This window comes from Lolium rigidum, chromosome 7, assembly GCF_022539505.1.
Source record: "Lolium rigidum isolate FL_2022 chromosome 7, APGP_CSIRO_Lrig_0.1, whole genome shotgun sequence".
Taxonomy (NCBI): Eukaryota; Viridiplantae; Streptophyta; class Magnoliopsida; order Poales; family Poaceae; genus Lolium; species Lolium rigidum.
This window is the reverse complement of record NC_061514.1, coordinates 35,377,923-35,399,556: the sequence shown is the minus strand read 5'-3', so window position 1 is coordinate 35,399,556 and position 21,634 is coordinate 35,377,923. Positions and strand designations below refer to the sequence as shown.

The 21,634-nt window shown below is 45.4% G+C and overlaps 1 protein-coding gene across 1 annotated transcript; it reads right to left on the bottom strand.

Moving 5' to 3' along the window:
* Nucleotides 1-11,999: 11,999 nt before the first annotated feature.
* LOC124671178 (probable ubiquitin-conjugating enzyme E2 23) lies at nt 12,000-20,943 on the bottom strand. The gene is made up of 8 exons (XM_047207590.1): nt 20,687-20,943; nt 19,538-20,566; nt 19,275-19,413; nt 18,856-19,134; nt 18,463-18,532; nt 17,701-18,352; nt 12,148-12,219; nt 12,000-12,015 (listed from the first exon to the last, which is right to left on the bottom strand). The coding sequence occupies exons 1-8, from the start codon at nt 20,941-20,943 to the stop codon at nt 12,000-12,002; spliced, it is 2,514 nt and encodes an 837-aa protein (XP_047063546.1).
* Between the last annotated feature and the right edge of the window lie 691 nt (nt 20,944-21,634).

The following is a 21,634-nucleotide window of genomic DNA, read 5'->3' as shown; positions in this document are numbered from 1 at the left end:
GCTTGCTCAAACGAAAATGCTCAAATTGAATGAAAGTTGCGTACATATCTGGGGATCATGCTCGTAAATTGGCTTAATTTTCTGAGCTACCTACAGGGAGATAGACCCAGATTCGTGACAGAAAAGAAATCTGGAACTAGCATGATAATCTAAATCTAGTACTTATTTTTCTATCAAAGACTTTACTTGGCACAACAAAACATAAAACTAAGATAAGGAGAGGTTGCTACAGTAGTAAACAACTTCCAAGACACAAATATAAAACAAAGTACTATAGTAAAAACATGGGTTGTCTCCCATAAGCGCTTTTCTTTAACGCCTTTCAGCTAGGCGCAGGAAAGTGTATCTCAAGTAACATCAAGAGACGAAGCATCAACATCATAATTTGTTCTAATAATAGAATCATAAGGTAACTTCATTCTCTTTCTAGGGAAGTGTTCCATACCTTTCTTGAGAGGAAATTGATATTTAATATTACCTTCCTTCATATCAATAGTGGCACCAACGGTTCGAAGAAAAGGTCTTCCCAATATAATGGGACAAGATGCATTGCATTCAATATCCAAGACAACAAAATCAACGGGGACAAGGTTATTGTTAACCATAATATGAACATCATCAACTTTCTCCAAAGGTTTCTTTTTAGCATTATCAGCGAGATTAACATCCGGATAACGAGTTTTTCAATGGTGGCAAGTCAAGCATATCATAGACTTTTTAGGCATAACGAAATACTTGCACCAAGATCACATAAAGCATTACAATCAAAATCTTTAACTCTCATTTTAATGATGGGCTCCCAACCATCTTCTAGCTTTCTAGGAATAGAAGTTTCAAGTTTTAGTTTCTCTTCTCTAGCTTTTATGAGAGCATTTGTAATATGTTTTGTGAAAGCCAAATTTATAGCACTAGCATTAGGACTTTTAGCAAGTTTTTGTAAGAACTTTATAACTTCAGAGATGTGGCAATCATCAAAATCTAAATCATTACAATCTAAAGCAATGGGATTATCATCCCCAAGGTTGGAAAAAATTTCAGCGAGTTTTATCACGAGCGGTTTCGAGCAGTTTTAGCGGTTTCGGGTAATTTTGCGCGCTTTGCACTAGGAGTAGAAGCATTGCCAACACCAATTATTTTATTATTGATAGTAGGAGGTGCAGCAACATGTGAATCATTAGCATTGCTAGTGGTGGTAATAGTCCAAACTTTAGCTACATTTTCCTTTTTAGCTAGTTTTTCATTTTCTTCTCTATCCCACCTAGCATGCAGTTCAGCCATTAATCTTATATTCTCATTAATTCTAACTTGGATGGCATTTGCTGTAGTAACAATTTTATTTTCAATATCCCTATTAGGCATAACTTTCGATTTCAAAAGATCAACATCGAGAGGCAAGACTATCAACTCTAGAAACAAGAATATCAATTTTATTGAGCTTTTCCTCAACATGATTTGTTAAAGGCGGTTTGTGTATTAATAAATTCCTTAAGCATGGCTTCAAGTCCAGGGGGTGTATTCCTATTATTGTTGTAAGAATTCCCATAAGAATTAGCATAACCGTTACCATTATTATAAGGATATGGCCTATAGTTATTACTAGAATTGTTTCGATAAGCATTGTTGTTGAAATTATTATTTTTAATGAAGTTTACATCAACATGTTCTTCTTGGGCAACCAATGAAGCTAATGGAACATTATTAGGATCAACATTAGTCCTATCATTCGCAAGCATAGACATAATAGCATCAATCTTATCACTCAAGGAGGAGGATTCTTCAACGGAATTTACCTTCTTACCTTGTGGAGCTCTTTCCGTGTGCCATTCAGAGTAATTAACCATCATATTATCAAGGAGCTTTGTTGCTTCACCAAGAGTGATGGACATAAAGGTACCTCCAGCAGCTGAATCCAATAAATTCCGCGAAGAAAAATTTAGTCCTGCATAGAAGGTTTGGATGATCATCCAAGTAGTCGATCCATGGGTTGGACAATTTTTAACTAGAGATTTCATTCTTTCCCAAGCTTGAGCAACATGTTCATTATCCAATTGTTTAAAATTCATTATGCTACTCCTCAAAGATATAATTTTAGCAGGGGGATAATATCTACCAATAAAAGCATCCTTGCATTTAGTCCAGGAATCAATACTATTCTTAGGCGAGAGATAGCAACCAATCTTTAGCTCTTCCTCTTAATGAGAAAGGAAACAATTTTAATTTTATAATGTCACCATCTACATCTTTATACTTTTGCATTTCACATAGTTCAACAAAATTATTGAGATGGGCAGCAGCATCATCGGAACTAAAACCGAGAAAATTGCTCTCGCATAACAAGATTTAGTAAAGCAGGTTTAATTTCAAAGAATTCTGCTGTAGTAGCAGGTGGAGCAATAGGTGTGCATAGGAAATCATTATTATTTGTGCTAGTGAAGTCACACAACTTAGTATTTTCAGGGTTGGCCATTTTAGCAATAGTAAATAAAGCAAACTAGATAAAGTAAATGCAAGTAAACTAATTTTTTTGTGTTTTTGATATAGCAAACAAGACAATAAATAAAGTAAAGCTAGCAACTAATTTTTTTGTGTTTTGATATAATGCAGCAAACAAAGTAGTAAATAAAATAAAGCAAGACAAAAACAAAGTAAAGAGATTGAGAAGTGGAGACTCCCCTTGCAGCGTGTCTTGATCTCCCGGCAACGGCGCCAGACAATATGCTTGATGGCGTGTATTTCACACGTTCGTTGGGCAACCCCAAGAGGAAGGTATGATGCGCACAGCAGCAAGTTTTCCCTCAGAAAGAAACCAAGGTTTATCGAACCGGGAGGAGCCAAGAAGCACGTTGAAGGTTGATGGCGGCGGGATGTAGTGCGGCGCAACACCGGGGATTCCGGCGCCAACGTGGAACCTGCACAACACAACCAAAGTACTTTGCCCCAACGAAACAGTGAGGTTGTCAATCTCACCGAGCTTGCTGTAACAAAGGATTAACCGTATTGTGTGGAAGATGATTGTTTGCGAGAGAAAATAGTAAAAACAAGTATTGCAGCAGATTTGTATTTCGAGTATTAAAGAATGGACCGGCGTCCACGGTTCACTAGAGGTGTCTCTCCCATAAGATAAAAGCATGTTGGGTGAACAAATTACAGTCGGGCAATTGACAAATAGAGAGGGCATAACAATGCACATACATGACATGATAATTATAGTGAGATTTAATTGGGCATTACGACAAAGTACATAGACCGCCATCCAACCTGCATCTATGCCTAAAAAGTCCACCTTCGAGGTTATCGTCCGAACCCCTTCCGAGTATTAAGTTGCAAAGCAACAGACAATTGCATTAAGTATGGTGCGTAATGTAATCAACAACTACATCCTCGGACATAGCGCCAATGTTTTATCCCTAGTGGCAACGACACAACACAACCTTAGAACTTTCTGTCACTGTCCCAGGTGTCAATGCAGGCATGAACCCACTATCGAGCATAAATACTCCCTCTTGGAGTTAAAAGCAAAAACTTGGCCGAGCCTCTACTAGTAACGGAGAGCATGCAAGATCATAAACAACACATATGTAATAACTTGATAATTAACATGACATGGTATTCTCTATCCATCGGATCCCGACAAACACAACATATAGAATTACGGATAGATGATCTTGATCATGTTAGGCAGCTCACAAGATCCAACAATGAAGCACAATGAGGAGAAGACAACCATCTAGCTACTGCTATGGACCCATAGTCTAGGGGTGAACTACTCACTCATCACTCCGGAGGCGACCATGGCGGTGTAGAGTCCTCCGGGAGATGAATCCCCTCTCCGGCAGGGTGCCGGAGGAGATCTCCAGAATCCCCGAGATGGGATCGGCGGCGCGGCGTCTCGGTAAGGTTTTCCGTATCGTGGTTTTTCGCCTCGGGGGTTTCGCGACGAAGGCTTTAAGTAGGCGGAAGGGCAGAGTCGGGGGCCCGACGAGGGCCCACACCACAGGGCGGCGCGGGCCCCCTTGGCCGCGCCGCCATGTGGTTTGGCCACCTCGTGGCCCCACTTCGTATGCTCTTCGGTCTTCCGGAAGGTTCGTGGCAAAATAGGCCCCTGGGTCTTTGTTTCGTCCAATTCCGAGAATATTTCGTTACTAGGATTTACGAAACCAAAAACAGCAGAAAACGAGAACGGCACTTCGGCATCTTGTTAATAGGTTAGTTCCAGAAAATGCACGAATATGACATAAAGTGTGCATAAAACATGTAGGTATCATCAATAATATGGCATAGAACATAAGAAATTATCGATACGTCGGAGACGTATCAGCGCCAGAAAAAGAGCTTGATTGAGCGTAATTAACACGTCCGTTGGGAACCCCAAGAGGAAGGTATAATGTGCACAGTAGCAAGTTTTCCCTCAGAAAGAAACCAAGGTTTATCGAACCAGGAGGAGCCAAGAAGCACGTTGAAGGTTGATGGCGGCGGGATGTAGTGCGGCGCAACACCAGGGATTCCGACGCCAACGTGGAACCTGCACAACACAACCAAAGTACTTTGCCCCAACGAAACAAAGTGAGGTTGTCAATCTCACCGGCTTGCTGTAACAAAGGATTAGATGTATAGTGTGGATGATGATTGTTTGCGGAAAACGATGAGAACAAGTATTGCGAGTAGATTGTATTCAATGTAAAAGAATGGACCGGGGTCCACAGTTCACTAGAGGTGTCTCTCCCATAAGATAAATAGCATGTTGGGTGAACAAATTACAGTCGGGCAATTGACAAATAGAGAGGGCATGACCATGCACATACATGATATGATAAGTATAGTGAGATTTAATTGGGCATTACGACAAAGTACATAGACCGCTATCCGAGCATGCATCTATGCCTAAAAAGTCCACCTTCGAGGTTATCATCCGAACCCCTTCCAGTATTAAGTTGCAAACAACGGACAATTGCATTAAGTATGGTGCGTAATGTAATCAATAACTACATCCTCGGACATGGCATCAATGTTTTATCCCTAGTGGCAACAACACATCCACAACCTTAGAACTTTCCGTCACTTGTCCCAGATTTAATGGAGGCATGAACCCACTATCGAGCATAAATACTCCCTCTTGGAGTTAAGAGTAAGAACTTGGCCAGAGCCTCTACTAATAACGGAGAGCATGCAAGATCATAAACAACACATAGGTAATAGATTGATAATCAACATAACATAGTATTCTCTCTATCCATCGGATCCCGACAAACACAACATATAGCATTACAGATAGATGATCTTGATCATGTTAGGCAGCTCACAAGATCCAACAATGAAGCACATGAGGAGAAGACGACCATCTAGCTACTGCTATGGACCCATAGTCCGAGGGTGAACTACTCACTCATCCCTCCGCAGGCGACCATGGCGGTGAAGAGTCCTCCGGGAGATGATTCCCCTCTCCGGCAAGGTGCCGGAGGCGATCTCCTGAATCCCCCGAGATGGGATTGGCGGCAGCGGCGTCTCTGGAAGGTTTTCCGTATCGTGGCTCTCGGTACTGGGGGTTTCGCGACGAAGACTATATGTAGGCGGAAGGGTAGCCTCGGAGGGGTCACGGGGGCCCCACACGCTAGGGCCGCGCGGCCCCCCCTGGGCCGCCCCGCCCTAGTGTGGCGGCGCCCCGTGGCCCCACTTCGTCTTCTCTTCGGTCTTCTGGAAGCTTCGTGGCAAAATAGGCCCCTGGGCGTTGATTTCGTCCAATTCCGAGAATATTTCCTTACTAGGATTTCTGAAACCAAAAACAGCGAGAAAACAACAACCGGCTCTTCGGCATCTCGTTAATAGGTTAGTGCCGGAAAATGCATAAATACGACATAAAGTATGCATAAAACATGTAGATATCATCAATAATGTGTCATGGAACATAAGAAATTATCGATACGTCGGAGACGTATCATGGACACTCTCAACTTTGATCACATAATAAAACCACTCTACACTCTTTTGTTGGATGATGAACACCACTAATTGCGTAGGGCTACAAGAGCACCTCAATGCCGGAGTTAACAAGCTCCACAACATTCGATGTTCATATTTAAATAACCTTAGAGTGCATGATAGATCATTGCAATTACACCAAGTACTAACATAGCATGCACACTTGTCACCATCACACTATGAAGGAGGAATAGATCACATCAATACTATCATAGCAATAATTAACTTCATAATCTACAAGAGATTACAATCATAGCCTACGCCAAGTACTACATGATGCACACACTCGTCACCTTTACACCATGGAGGAGGAATAGAGTACTTTAATAACATCACTAGAGTAACACATAGATGAATTGTGATACAAAACTCATATGAATCTCAATCATGTAAGGCAGCTCATGAGATCATTGTATTGAAGTACATAGGAGAGAGATTAACCACATAGCTACCGGTACATGCCCTTAGCCTCGATGGAGAACTACTCCCTCCTCATGGGAGACAGCAGCGGTGATGAAGATGGCGGTGGTGTCGATGGAGATGCCTTCCGGGGCACTTCCCCGTCCCGGCGGCGTGCCGGAACAGAGACTCCTGTCCCCCAGATCTTGGCTTCGCGATGGCGGCGGCTCTGGAAGGTTTCTCGTACCGTGGCTTTTCCGTATCGAGTTTTTAGGCCAGGGACCTTTAAATAGGCGAAGAGGCGGAGTCGGAGGGCTGACGGGGGCGCCAGACAATAGGGGGGCGCGCCCCCCCCCCCTCTGGCCGCGCCAGCCTGGCGTCTGGTGGCCCTGTGCCCCCCCTCTGTTGCCTCTCGGGTGTTCTGGAAGCTTCGTGGATTTCTAAGATGCTAGGCGTTGATTTCGTCCGATTCCGAGAATATTTCCTTACTAGGATTTCTGAAACCAAAAACAGCAGAAAACAACGAATCGGCCCTTCGGCATCTCGTCAATAGGTTAGTTCCGGAAAACGCATAAATATGACATATAATGTGTATAAAACATGTAAGTATCATCATAAAAGTAGCATGGAACATAAGAAATTATAGATACGTTTGAGACGTATCAATTATCTCTTCACTACGCTACGCCGAATCACTCTCCAGTTGGATAACAAACACAAATTCACTGTGTAGGACTGCATAAGCACTCCTTAAAGTTCACGTTCTCAATCTATGGACACCCCACGCTATCACTTTCAGCATACAAAGATAGTACTGACAAGACACCACAATTCATAAATACTTCCTGTAAATTAAGCTTAAGAGACACACGCGGTATGCACACTGTCACCTTCACACTGTGGGACAAGGTGTCTTCGGAGATCACATAATAAAACCACTTGACTATCATAATAGTTGAAGAATAACATCTACTTAGGCAACTAGATTACAAAGCTCATGATGACATAAAGATCATACCATGGTAGAGAAAAGATAGACCACATAGCTACCGGTAAAGCCCTCAGCCCCGGGGGAGAACTAGTCCCTCCTCATCATGGGAGTCAGCAACGGCGATGAAGATGGCGTTGGATTCAATGAAGATGGCTCCGGGGCCAATTCCCCATCCCGGCAGGGTGCCGAAACAGAGACTTCTGTCCCCCGAAACTTATCTTCGGTGGCGGCCGAGCTACGGAACTTTTCTGGGAATATAACTGGTTTTTAGGGTTTTCGCGTTGGGGGGCAATTTATAGGCGAAAGAGCGATGTCGGTTGGCACCCGTGGGGCCCACACCATGCCTAGGTGCAGCCAGGGGTGGCCCCGTGCCTAGGGGTGTTAAGGCCACCCTGGTGCCCCCCTTCGTCTCTCCTTCGGACTCCGTCTTCGTGACAGGAAAATAGGAACTTTGGCTTTCGTTTCGTCGAATTCTGAGAATTTTTCCTGTACAACTTTTCTAAAATATAAAAACAACAGAAAACAGGAACTTGCACTTTAGCATCTTGTTAATAGGTTAGTTCTAGAAAATGCATAAAAATACCACGAACTGTAAAAGACATACAACAATTGGTGTAAAACAAGCATGGATCATCAAAAATTATAGATACGTTTGTAACGTATCAGTAATGCCCACATCAGTAGCCCCCCGAGTATCTGGCCGAAGTGAAGCTTCATGCAGGGACTAAAGTTGCCATCATCCGAATGTCTTGATCAGTCAAAAAATATTAAATCTTGTGCTTGGTGAAGAGTCAAAGTTATTTTCTACCGGGTGCGCGACCAGCGGTCCCTATGAGAGTAGCCCCCGAGTCTATGGGCGGGTGCTTGCAGCCGCGCGTAGACTCAAGTTGTACCACTCGAAGAACTTGATGAAGATGTCGATGTTTTTTTTAAATCCACGTGCTTCCGATGGGAGTAGACGCAGTTTCCGAATTTTTCGGATCCTTGCTTCTCCGATGTTGAAATTTTCTATCGGGTGTGTGTGGGGAAGTACTCGACCCATCGTGTAAACTGCGAACAATGTGAAGAGATGTCAAATATTTGTTACTTAAGAGAGTGGATTTGGTACACACATAGGTAGCTACGCACGTGTACATTACCGTTTGATCTGCGTTGAGATTCGTACTCATTTAGCTACCTTTGACCGTGTCCCGACCGTGTCCCAGGCAGTGTACAGTAACCTAAATAGCTAATCCCCATCACAAATCCTGGAAAAAAAATCCCCACCGACGCATTCCGCTCACGACCGCTCCTAGCCACTTAAAAGCCGTCCTACGCCGCTGTCGGGACAAATCGGCTCCGCCCTCCTCTGGCTCCCTCCGCCCGACTGCTCCTCGATGCCGCCTTGGAGCCTCGCCGCCGCCAAGCTGTCCTACGCCGCCGCTGCCGGGACAAATCGGCTCCGCCCCTCCGCGGTGTTCATGGTCGGCGACGCGGGAGAGGCCGAGCTGGTCGATGAGCGCTTCGACGCGGAGATGGCGCTGAGGCGGCGGCCGTGGAGGGGCTCGCCGTTGAGCGTGACTTGGCCGCCGAGGCTCGCCTGGGTGATCCGGCCTGCGAGAGCGTCGACCAGCGTAGACTTGCCGGACCCGCTGGCGCCCATCACCGCCAGTATCTCGCCCTCTCGCGCCTCCCAGGAGATGCCGTCGAGCAGCGTCTTTTTGCCCGTTGACGGCAGGCAGCCGTCAACCCGCCGCGGCCCTTGTTGACGCTGTAGCACAGGTCCGTGAAGGACAGCACGTACGGCACCGGTGCCGGCGCGTGCTCGTCGGGGCCAGAGAGGTAGTTGCGCGTCAGCGAGCACTCAACGGCACCAGAGAGGTAGTTGCGCGTCAGCGAGCACTCGACGGCGGCGCTGGTGTTCGAGCGCGGCGGGCCGTCGTCGGGGAGGAAGCGGATGAACATTTTGTATCTTGGGCGGCGCGGTTCACCGAGTCCGATTCGCCCCAAATCTCGGCCGGAATCGAAGCTGAGAGTGGCTGCGGCGGCGCCATCGAATCCTGGTCACTAAACGCTCGAATCCTGGTCGTGAGCTGGCCAGGGCTCCTGCGACGGCGGTTGGGAGAGATTGGGAGAGATGACGGATGAGAGAGTGGATGAGAGAGAGAGGTGTTCCCACCTTAATCACTAATTAACCGCTAATACCCGATACAGTAATAGGTGGGATGGGGTAATGAGGTTTGACCAAAGTGGACAGGTGTCATATGCCGAGGTGTCATATCCCGAAGGGGTGCGCAGCTACCCCTCTGGTTACCAAGCTTCATCCGCTTAAGAAATATTGTCTTTGCAACTTATAATGATGTTGAGACTTGTAATGTTGATGACGATGATAGGATCCATTACGTGGTCACCATACGTCGAGCCTTTTTCATTAGCCTGCCGCCCAAGGTCGGAATGCCTTACCAACCTAACAGTTGGGTTGCAACTAGGTTGGAGTTTTCAAGGATCAGACGAGGATCTTAGCAACTACTCAGGTCGCATGTGAGGTGTCAGATTCTTGAAGTCGATGATATATATATGTTGAGGCGTATACCCTGTCATCAATCGATTGTTTAATTCGTAGTAACCGAGTAATCAGATGTATTTGCGGTAACCGATGTAATGATGCAGCCCCGAGTGTCGGGTGTATTTCTTGTAATGATGTAATGGCGCAGCCCCCGAGTATTCGGGTGTGATGAAAGTAAATAATAATTGAGTCTTAGTAGAGGAACACTTAGCTTTTTTATCGGCTGCGGTGGAGCCGACGTGGAAGCAGGTCATGTGGCTAGTGCAGTCGGTGTAGTCGTGCGACGCCTGGTCGGAAGTAATCGATGAAGAGGACGTAGTCGATGAGACGGATCCTCAACGGGCGAGCCCCCGAGCGCGTTAAGTCCACGATGGCGAACAAGTTTGTCGCAGCAGAGGAAGCCGAAGTTTGATTCCGATCGGATAGTCGTGCCGCATCATCGTGTAGTGGTGGTGAAATCTTATGTCGGTGCTGCCAATCGTTCAGCTCGTGAGATTGCTCCTCCATGTGGCTCAATTCAGTTGACAACTCTCCTTGAGGCTGGGAGGACGGAAGTAAACTTGGTCGACTGGTTCTCGAGGACCCGATCTGTAGTTAGTTTCTCGCAAGAGTTCGTAAGAAAGATAGGAATTAGTGATACAGATTGCACACTAGTTTCATTCGGGAGATGAAATGGCTTCTTTATCTAGTGGATTAGCAATAAATCCACTGGTACTAGAATCTAGAACCAGTACGTACATGTCTTTCTTGGAACTTGAACAGTCGCCTCCTATCGAACTTGCCATGTGACTCATTTGACTTGGGAAAAAAATCTGGTAATGAACACTGTGCGGATGATTCCGGCGTAGATTCGTATGGACCTCGGAGTTAGCCACGTGGAGACGTACGCCAACGCAGGAACGCGCGCTTTGTCAAGTTTGCCGACTCGCCTGCTGCCTTGCAATTGCGACGGAACTGATTGTGCTTGATGCAGATGAACAACTAGATGGGATCTAGCCGCCATTGTTGATGGTGAGGTATCCCGCCTAGATAACGAAATCCAATAGCCGCACTTCCCACAGATGGCGTCAATAATGAGGTTGTGCCCTTGGACAAGGTTACGGACTTCGGTTGTAGGAAAGGCGACGCCCGAAGATTCCGGGAGCAAGATTTCGCACGATGTACCTAGGCTCACGTCCCCGCGGTGGAGGATCACTACATCCTGCTAGCAATCCAGTATATGAATATATGTGTACAGGGTGCCGCCGTAGGCGGATTGTATCTGGTCTAATCTAGTTCTAATTGGTGGGTATCATTGTATGCGTCTATGCGTGTTGCGTTATCATAATATAATCTAAGGAGTGCTCCTGCCTGGGGCTTTATATATGCAACTAGGCTAGGATTTACAAGAGTTCTAGTAGAATACATATTGGAGTCCTTTTTTTTTGTAGTCCAAGCCGATATTACGTGCGGATCCAGCTTATTGAGTCCTTGTGCTAGTACACCTCCATAATCTACACCGGTTATAGCAATGTCGAGTACCCGAAGGATAATGCCCACATGACAGTAGAACTCGCAAGAGTGTGAACTTCGGGATACATCATCGTATCCGCGTGCGTCACCTCGGTTATTCCTATACCCGAGCTATTTACTTGTGAACTTTACTTTGTGACAGCCTTCATGCTTGAAGTTATATATCTTGCTATCACATAATTGCTTGTATTGCTTAGCATAAATTGTTAGTGCAGATAGGTGAATCCTAGTTATATATATTGTGCTTGGCATAGGGTTTTGTTTGGCTTTGTGTTTTTGTGTGTATGTTATGAGCGGTGGCGGAAAAGCTATGTGACGCCGGCTGGTGTTTTTGGCTTGTGGTTCTGGGCAGCGGTGGGTGTAGCGTTGGGGACAAAGTACTTGCGGCGGCGATGTGTGGTGGCGGCAGAGGAACTGCGTGGCGGCAATGGGGATTTGGGGCGATACCATGTTAATGCTTTTTGTGTATATAGGGCGAGGGAAAAACCCATCGCTATGTTTGGTACAAGGGGTGGCTATACCGATTGGAGTACTAATCCGTATCGGGTACATCCCAAAAAACGTATACATATGGTATTAAAACATAGAAATCCTATTGCACATATAGTGTTAAATACAAGATGATAAATGAAGTCAATAATTTTTTGGTAAAATCCTTTTGATCCGAAGGAAAAAAGAGAAAAGGATTTGCCAAAAACTCCTAATTACAAGCATAAGATTGTACCAGCCTAACATCACATGTTCACGAGGCTCGCGGAGCTGGAAGTCATCACACCCCTCCGCACCAATATTACTACAACAAGTAATCCTGTTGAATACCCAGCCTGCTGAGGGCACTCTTCCCGCACGCGATTTGGACCATAGGATCTTTCTTAAAATCGATCGAGGCCGTCAGTTTTCATTGTTTTCACAGATTTTTTTCACCGTGGGTTGGCTTTTACGTACATTGTAACTGGATCCGGTGTAATATGGCCCCATCCATCAGTCTCATCCCACCTTGAAGGCGTCGTAGAAAAAAGTCACCGCTCCCAGCTTCTCCTTCATCTCTGCCCTTCCTTCATTCTCCCCTATTCCGTCGCCCATCCCCACCTCGGAACCCTAGCGGCGGCTCGATGCCGCTGGCACAGCTCCTCCGCGTATCTGCCCCGGTCTGCACCTTTGCGGGGGCGCCCTGCGGTTCCAGCCCGACGAGGACGGCGGCAACGGGAAGGTTGTGGCCGAGCTTGCGTCGGGGGAGATCGCCATGGTGCTCTCGATGTGCTGGGCCATGGCGTGGAGCGGTGCGGCCCCGAGGATTTTGGAAGGGATGAAAAGAGGGGGTTGGTTTGTGGATCCCGTGCTATTCCCGTACATCTCACAGCTGGTGTTGTCGGCGCTCGTGTTTGCCGGCACCCTGGAGGATGACGCCGACGTCTGGGGCAGGGTGGTTTCCGGTGCTGCTAGGAAGGGGTTGTCGGACTATCGGTGCAGGAGTTCGCGTCCTGGGTGTTCATCTCTTCAGAGCCAATAATTATATGCAGTTTGCTAGCAGAGGGCAGCCTCTGGTTTGATCTAAAAAGGTCAGCCCTTGGTTCACATTGTCTCTGCACCAATAATTTCTAATGAACGCACCATTTGAATTGATTTAGTTGTCTACTATTTCATTGCACTTACGTTGGATCAAATCATTAGAGATTTTATTTCAATATATGTAGCCGTCTCTATCAGTCTATCTTAATTTATTTCTACATGTTGTTAGGATATGTAGTCTGTTTGATTGGTGCCTTTCTTGGCTTCAGAGGAAGATTCCATTAGATTTCCTTTGCAAGAGCATGCTGTTACTATCCTTGTTAGACCAGTGCCTCTTCCATGTATTAGTTCTTAATCAGCATGTACATTACTCTCCCCCACCATGGGGTCAGGAGCCGTGGAGGCGGCGCTTAGTTGTACGGGCCGACGAACGTCAAGGCATCAGGGAGGCGGGAGCCTGTGCATAGGAGCCACAATGATGGACAGCGTTGAGGGGGAGAGGAAGGCGCTCTGGCGGCGCTTGGTGGGGGAGAGGAGGCGTGGGGATGTGGAGTGTGGCGTAGAGAAGTGCTGGGGAGAGAGGATACATCGTCGGTTTTGTTGATGCTACTTGCCACTACCAGAACAAGGCTACAGCCTGTGAGAAGCAATGTGCTTCTGCTTGCTGCTAACGTTGAGTGGAGTCAGCGATTAGTGAGAGAGATCGGGAGATGGAGACATGGAGTGCTGCTAGCTGATGTGCTACTTATTTCTTGGACAGCGAGTTCAGTGATGGTGCTGCATTTTGATTACAAAGAAATTCAGAGAGGGAGCTTCAGAGCTTGACTGTTTTTGGTATGGTATTTTAGAATTTTCATTGCCATAATTTAGATAAATATTAGTCTCTAATCTGATTTATTGGACTGTGAGTTCAGTGATGGTGTTGAATGTTGACTACATAGAAATTCAACGAGAGAGCTGGAATGTTGGTATTTTAGATTTTCATATGTAGATGCCATAATTTCGTTATTGTTCACAGCCCTCTACACAGCCGGTCCGAGGGTGAAGCGCGACTGTATCTGCCAAGCCCACCTATGGTAGAGGGTGGTACAAGGGTCTCCTTTGACCAAACGTGGCAGGTCCAAAGTAGTCGTCTCTCAGAGTCATCTTTATATCAGTTTACAACAATTATTTTCTTCGTTTCCTTGCCTAATCCTTCTCAGCGCGAACTAGATTGCGCCACCCTGGAGCTGTGTTGAACAGGACCCACCTCCGCTTGCTCTCGGACCGGCTGCCACACCCTGGAGTGGTGCTGGACAGGACCTGCCACCACTCAATCTCGGACCGGCTGCCGCAAACCTGCAACGATGATGAACATGACCCTTTATGGTGCGGTCCATCGATGTTTCAAACTAATAATTCAGTGTTACAAGATATTGCTTCCAAACCCTAGGTTTTACTCCTTAGCTTGATTTTTGTTTCACTGTTATTGGATTACAAAGCAACAGTATACTATTTCCCTGGAATTACTCAGCCTGATAAGAGGCAGAGGTAGGGTATGCATGATGATATGCTTTAGGGGATTTGCAGTTGTGGTGTGATTTAGATGTGAGTTCCAGTAGCGTCTGATTGTTTGAATCTATATTTTAATATTTCTGGTTTGTTCTCATTGGATTTTGGGGACAAAGATAAGAGCTGAACGCTGATGTTGATCAATAATTGATGCCTGTATCATTTTATTTCCAAATAAAACCATCCCGGTAATTTTTATTGGATCTATATTCTTGCCAAGAGCATACATAGTGTGGCTGCATATTGATACCACGAGTATAAGTGGTGCCCTTCTATTTTTTTTTCCATTTTCTTTACCTGCATAGATGATTTTCCCTGATGATTGTACTGGCGTTTTAGCAAGTATTAGGAGTAATGTGTAGTTGTTTGCTACTAGATTGTACCTACAAGCTCTATTCCGTATTCTATGTTTCTTTGCCAAAAATTCAGCATTGCTAGCTAACATTTTTTTTCCTGTGTTCAAAGTGATGTGATTTCGAAACTGAGCATTTGTGTTTTACCTCTTTCATTGCATTATACTATATATATATAATAGTACTCACATGTCATTTCTTATCTCTCGCTAATGCTTATTCACCTTTTAACGATTAAAGTTTTCTTCTTTTTCTAGCCCTTAGGCCAACAAGTTTAATGCTTCCATTTATATTCAATTTTTTTTATCTGATGTGCCATCTAGAAGTTCAATAAAAGTGTGTTAGCTACTTGGTTGCCATTTGTATAATGTATAGTCTTTTTTTGCATCTTTTGTTCTTATTAGCCACCTCCTCTGCTTACAGAGCTATTCATGTAGTTGCATTCATTTTGTAACTACTAAAAATATTGTAGTGCATTTATTTATCATTTTCTATTTTTTGAGTGGAGATGATTTGGAGATTTTTGTGCTAAAATACCACAGTGAGTCAGTCACCTGTTTACCGAGATTCTATTGCTTGTGGATGTTGTCCAATAAATGGAACAATTGACTATATCTAAAGAAGGTGCTATTACTAATGTATCAAGCTCTTAGCTAAATTAGTTAGGTACTTGGTCATTTTTGTCCGGTTTACAACATAAGCTTGCTAGAAGAAGTCCTTAATTAGCGACTATGTTTCTTCGTTGTGGTCACAATGTCAGATCCATTTAGATCCCATATCAGCCCATTCAAATCTTTCTGCAACCATTTGCATTATTTCTACAACCCATCTCAACATATCTAATAGATTCATTCCAATTATGAATCTACCAATTGATTTTATGGGGCTACTTCGGTAGGCCGAACTTTAGTCCGTACATTGTTTCCATTCGAATTTCTTATATAAATAGTGTATGTGTCCATAAAAAATTGGAGTACCCTAAATATTTTTGTACTCACTAACCAACTTTAACCTTTGTCAATTCATTTGGAATAACCACGCAAACTTACCAAATGTCTTTTTTGGACATATGCACCACCTGTTTTAATTTCAAGTCGATTAGAATTTGAGGTAGATATATATCAGTGTTTGTATGTCCCACTCCGTTGCAGGTAATGGGGCTTAAGACCATCCGACCATAGGATCCTGTCCTTACCTTTCCCGCCAACCTTTAGGGAGAATGTTACCTTCTGTGCCCGTAGCTTCCCATTTGGATATCCAAGGTTTTAGTATCTTGATGTTTTTTTTCAAGAAATAGTTTGATGTTATGAGGTGTACATGGCTAGGAGATCTACCAAAAGGTAGATTCGATATAATAGCATTGCTAGAGATATGCTGCCAATTACATGTCCAGTTGTGGACCCGCAAACAGTTGTGAAGATAAACTTATTAGCGATTTTGTTCCTTGGTAAAATCACACATATATAGCTAATTCGCGTAATCAATCTTTTTATTTCAGAATCAAGAGTGTACAAACATAGTTCCTGTAATTTTGTGAGGTATAAAGAATATTTCAATTTGTTGTGTTGCAAATGTTTTTTCGTATCAATTTCCCAGCATGAGACGGCACCATAGGGAAACCGAATAGACATATCCACCTGCGGAAAAACTATCCATTTGCCAGGCTTCACCGGTGTACAAGGTAATTATTCATTTGCCCCTTTACAAGCTCATGTAAAGGTGAAAATTCTATGTAATCTTGATGCATCTCCTGCCTACTAGCATGTTCTCAGATTGCCGATTCTACATAAGCTCTCTAAGTTGTACCTAATTAATTAATGCTTAGAGATTATTTAGAGCACCTAAATACATCGCCGCATCTTTGTACATAGTAACACACAACCTCAAACACACCACCTCAACTCGCGGCTCTATCTGTTTGCAGGGATCTTTTTAGTACATACACATATATGACTCTACCTAAAGAGCTATGTTAGCCACATAGTTTGTTGATTCCCTGCATATAAATGTTCCGAACATTATAACCTTTTTACCTTTCTACGAACTGATTACTTCTCCTTATCAATCTTGGATGCTTACAGGAAGATCATAGTCGAGCTCATCATCTGCCCTTTCAGTGTTATTCTGCCATGTAGGCTGATCAGTTATGCCATTCCAAGTAGCCACACCGCATGCGTAGCTAGATCTACTAAGAGTGCTTGTGGTTGATAGTATTAAGTTTTACATTTACATCTGTAAAGACTCTTTGTACTCATGAAGTCATGATATAGTATCTCAGCTTATACCAACCAACTATTGAGCGCCGTGCAGTACACTTAGTTTTGTTTCTCCAGATTTTGAGTCAATTATTGAAGTACATACGCCCTCTGTTTCATAAAACTTATCTTATATTTGTTTAAATTTGAATGTATCTAATACTATATAGTGTCTAGATACACTTAAATTTGGACAAAGTTAAGACATATTTCATGTAACGGAGGGAGTAGTAAGGACTTGTACATGTTCATCTGTGAGAATGAATTCAGTTTTGTTTTTGTCTCCGATCGGCTGTCCAAGCTATTCTCGGTGAGAAGCAGGAGGCAGGAGGCGACCAAGAAGGCATAGATTGAGTGCCACCACAGATAGTGAAATTAAAAACATAGACACGTTAAGTCCAACTATGTCACAAATCGAAGTGACATTAAAAACATAGACACGTTAAGACCAACTATGTCACAAATCAAAGCACCCCTTGAGTGTATCTCAACGGAAGACCAACTATGTCACAAATCAAAGCACCCCTTGAGTGTATCTCAACGGCCACGCTATGTGATAACAATATGTAGGCGGCGAGGCGAAGCTCGCCTATTCATCTAGTATCCATGAAGGCTGCCACAAGTCTTGGCACTAAGTTACTGAGTGCAAGCTTTAACCCAGCCGAGCATGGCTGCTCCTTGTCTGCCTTGGTGACGTGAGCATCACCGGCGAGCGTGCCAATGGCGCATCCTTGAAGGCATGCCTCACATGTTTTGAGAACAAATCTCCCCCGGCGACGGAAGTGATCCTTCACGAACTCTTCAAATCCTTGTGGTGGTCGGCGCAATAGGTAGAGCATTGTCCGGAGGTTAAGCAGGTAAGCGTTCTCGCCATAGGGCAGCGCGTTGCGCTGTCCCACCAGTGTACCAACAAAGGTCTCATACGCAGGCTCATTGTAGTATGGTTGGTCGTTGAGGACGAGCCCCTGGATTGAGACGAGGACCTGGAGGAGGCTCGATGTCCCCGGCAACCATACCTCGGTGCCCTCGCCGCCAAACGTGCCTAGCAGGCTGAGGCAGACCGTGCCAGATTCATAGAGGTTGGGATTGAGACGTAGGCCGAACGAGTGGTAGTATGCCTGTGGTGGCACAGTCGGGTAGGACAGCGGCAGCTGGAGGTCGAAAAAGAAGAGCCCGTCCTGGTATGGCGTCCCGCTCGCGCCAAGCATCACTGCCCGGAGGAGGTCCATCCGGTCCTCGAACGCACGCACGTAAATAGTGTCTGAATATATACGTACGCATCAGATTGGTATGTCAATTTCATTTATTGAGACAGCCATATATATGGTTATGCACTTTTCAAATGCCAACTTCGACTTGTGCTGTACGTACCTGGTAAGTCGTTCATAAGTATTTTCCACTCCGTCTGCACGGCTTTGACCCAGCTCTTTCCGCCGCCGCCCTGCAGTTGATTTGCAAAAAAAAAAAAGAGTTGTTTAACTTTCTTGTCATAGTCTCCTGTCTATAGTGTGTGCTCCAGTTAATGATGTCGTCACGCATTGATGCACATCTCTTAGCTAGTCAGCTAGCAAGAACATTTACACGTATTTAAAATGCATTTTAAATAAAAGGAGCACATCCACCCAAGATCGAAAACTCCAGGGCGTACAATGCACGACTTTCTAAGTTGTTCTATCCCAGTAGTATTTGGATAAGAAAAGCAATTTTAAAAGGTGAAACATTGAAAGTAAGGGAAAAAAAGATGGTCTTGGTGCATGTGCCTACCTGTTCAATGGTGTCAAGGTAATGGTGATCTTGAGGGCTCTTCACTACATCAAAGTGTGACCATTTAGAAGGATCATCTTCTCTAGTGGCATATGTAGTATTGATGACCACATTGTCAACAGAGACATCGTCGCTATTGTCATCTAAAATTTCCCCGATTCTTGTCTCCGTCGTATTGCCACAAACAGAGCCATCTAATTCATTCATAGAGCCGTCACTGCCTTGAACCATGTTGCCTTGGACGTTTGTAGCATCTGCTGGATCATTTTGATCATTGTCCTGCAATTGGTTATAATTAGATACACCGCCACATCATTACTAGTTAGGTTATGCATAATCTTTACATAATTACAAAGGCATGGAAATGCATGGTTATTGTGCAAATATATGACAATGTATCTAGGTGGATAGATATATACCGTGTTGACAACATTCGATTCTTGAGAAACATCGACACCTTCCTCCAACCAATTATTGAGGCCCATTTCAGCCCGTAGTTGCGTAATGTGCATTTTGTTGGCGATACTGATCTCATGGGGTAATACCTGAGACATCATATTGAAAATAAGCACTTAATAAGTCGAGTTGAAAATTGAGATTTTTCCGATAAAAGAAATGTATTAGTAATATAGTTGAGAATTGAGATAGGTGCTCTTGTAAAGTGGAGTCGTAGATCATGCATACCATTGTTGTGCTGCCGTCACCCCACTTGACTTGGACATGCCCGCGATGAAGGTCAACAACGCGTCCGACCCATGAAAGATCAGCTGGGGCGCTCTTCACCCGTACTGGTTGCTGCACTAGTGGTGCACTTCCGCTTACGTCTGGTAGTAGACGGACGACGACGTCTCCATAGAAAACAGAGTGTTCAAGGTCCATTGCCAAATCGTACGCACTTACGGTGTCGTCGCACTCCACCTCCCAGCTGCTCTCAGACCCCGCCTTGAACCACGATACTTGTACTATTTGCTCTTTGGAATTTAGGCTTCTCACGACGCCGACGCGCCTCTTTGATCCACGGCAAGCAGGAGTACCCACGGCGTATTCTTCTTCGGTACCATCAACCGCAGCAGCATAGATAATGTTGTCATCATCAGGAGAGTTGTCAACAACGTACTGCCCTGGGAGAAAATCGAGCTCGCTCCGGAACACGACGGGGTAGACGGCCGCTGAGTGTGCCATATTCTGTCGCTTGCCGTCCTGCCACAGCACCTCGACAGAACTGGTGGTGAGGGAGACGGTCATGGTGGCGGGTGTCCACGCCGGCGACCGTTGCTCATTTTGCAGGTTATTTATATCTGTATCAAGAAAGCAGCGGTCGCCAAGACTCCAGACGCATCTTGGCGCGGAGCAGAAAAAGGTCAGATTGCCAGGATTCTGGTTTGCCGGAGGGGCCAACTCCATGCCGTGTCCCGCGGCAGACGCGATCCAGTAGACAAGAACGTCAGCCATCTCCACCTTGGTCACCTTGCCTTCTTTGCGGTCCGAGGAGTCGCCGCCGGTGAGCACGCGCCTGCCTGGGTAGAAGCCGGTGTTCGTTTCGGGGAAGACGACACGCGGCTTGTCCGGTCGGAGCTCATCCTCCGACCCCGTGTCGGCGACTCTACAGATCATGACGGCGCCGTCGTCGAACGAGACCTCCACGTCCAGGGACACGTCGGCCACCCGCCCCAGCCACTGCCCGGACACGACGTAGTCCCCAAGGCTGAGCGCCCGGACGCGCCGCAGGGCAGCCGGCGACACGCCCACGACGGCCTTTGTCGCTACGAGGCGCTCGTTGAGCTGGACCACGTTGAGCTTGGTGGTGACCCCGGTGACGACGCCGATCTGGCCGCCGTAGTCGGACACCGACCCGACGATCTGTCCGACGTGCACAAAGGTCCTGTCAAAGATGCCGAGAATTTCGCTGGCCTTCTTGGTCACTCGTGAGCCGTCGACGCAGATAATATTGTACGCATCCTCGTCAACGTCCTCGGTGAGCGATAGAACCACGCCGCGGTCCAAGAGCGTGCGACGCCCGAAACCCACAAGGTCTAGGGTATATAGATGACGATTAGTCAGGCCGGCCTCCTCGCCAGCGACGGCCATGTCCATCTGAACAAGATAGCCTTTCTTCTAGATCGATAAGTTGCTGTTCTCGATCCAAGGCCGGCCGGCGTGTATGGAGCTAGTATATATACCCGGCGTGTATGCTTGTTTTCACGGCAAGGGTGGGAGTTCGAGTCGAGGTAGATACGACTATACGAGTAGGAGTACTACGTACAGTACTACGTACACAAGGTTGATGACTGCGTGTCTCCTAGAGAACGTATTGGATGCAACCACCATACGCCGCGCGTGGTGCATATGAGCTCCAAACGGATCGATCGACGATAGCCTCACTTCTATATATCGGGCCATTCAAACGCCCTGAATTCTTGCGAGCGGGCGCGTGCCGGGCGGATGCAAGGACACAGATCAGGTGACATGCACCTTTTGCATGTCACCGTGTGACATGCGGCCTAAATCCAAATTTAAATATTGCGAAAAAATCTGAAAAACATCATGCATGTTCGCAGCACATATTAAGATAACCCATAAAAATTTCAGATCAAAATTTGAAATATACATCGAGAAACAAAAAAGATAAACTCAGATGTGAATAGTCTACAGAGGAACTCAGATTTGAATTCGGGAACTATTCATGACAGATTTCTCTTTTTTGTTTCTCGATGTATATTTCGAATTTTGATCTGAAATTTTTAGGGATTATCTTAATATGTGCTGTGAATATGCATGA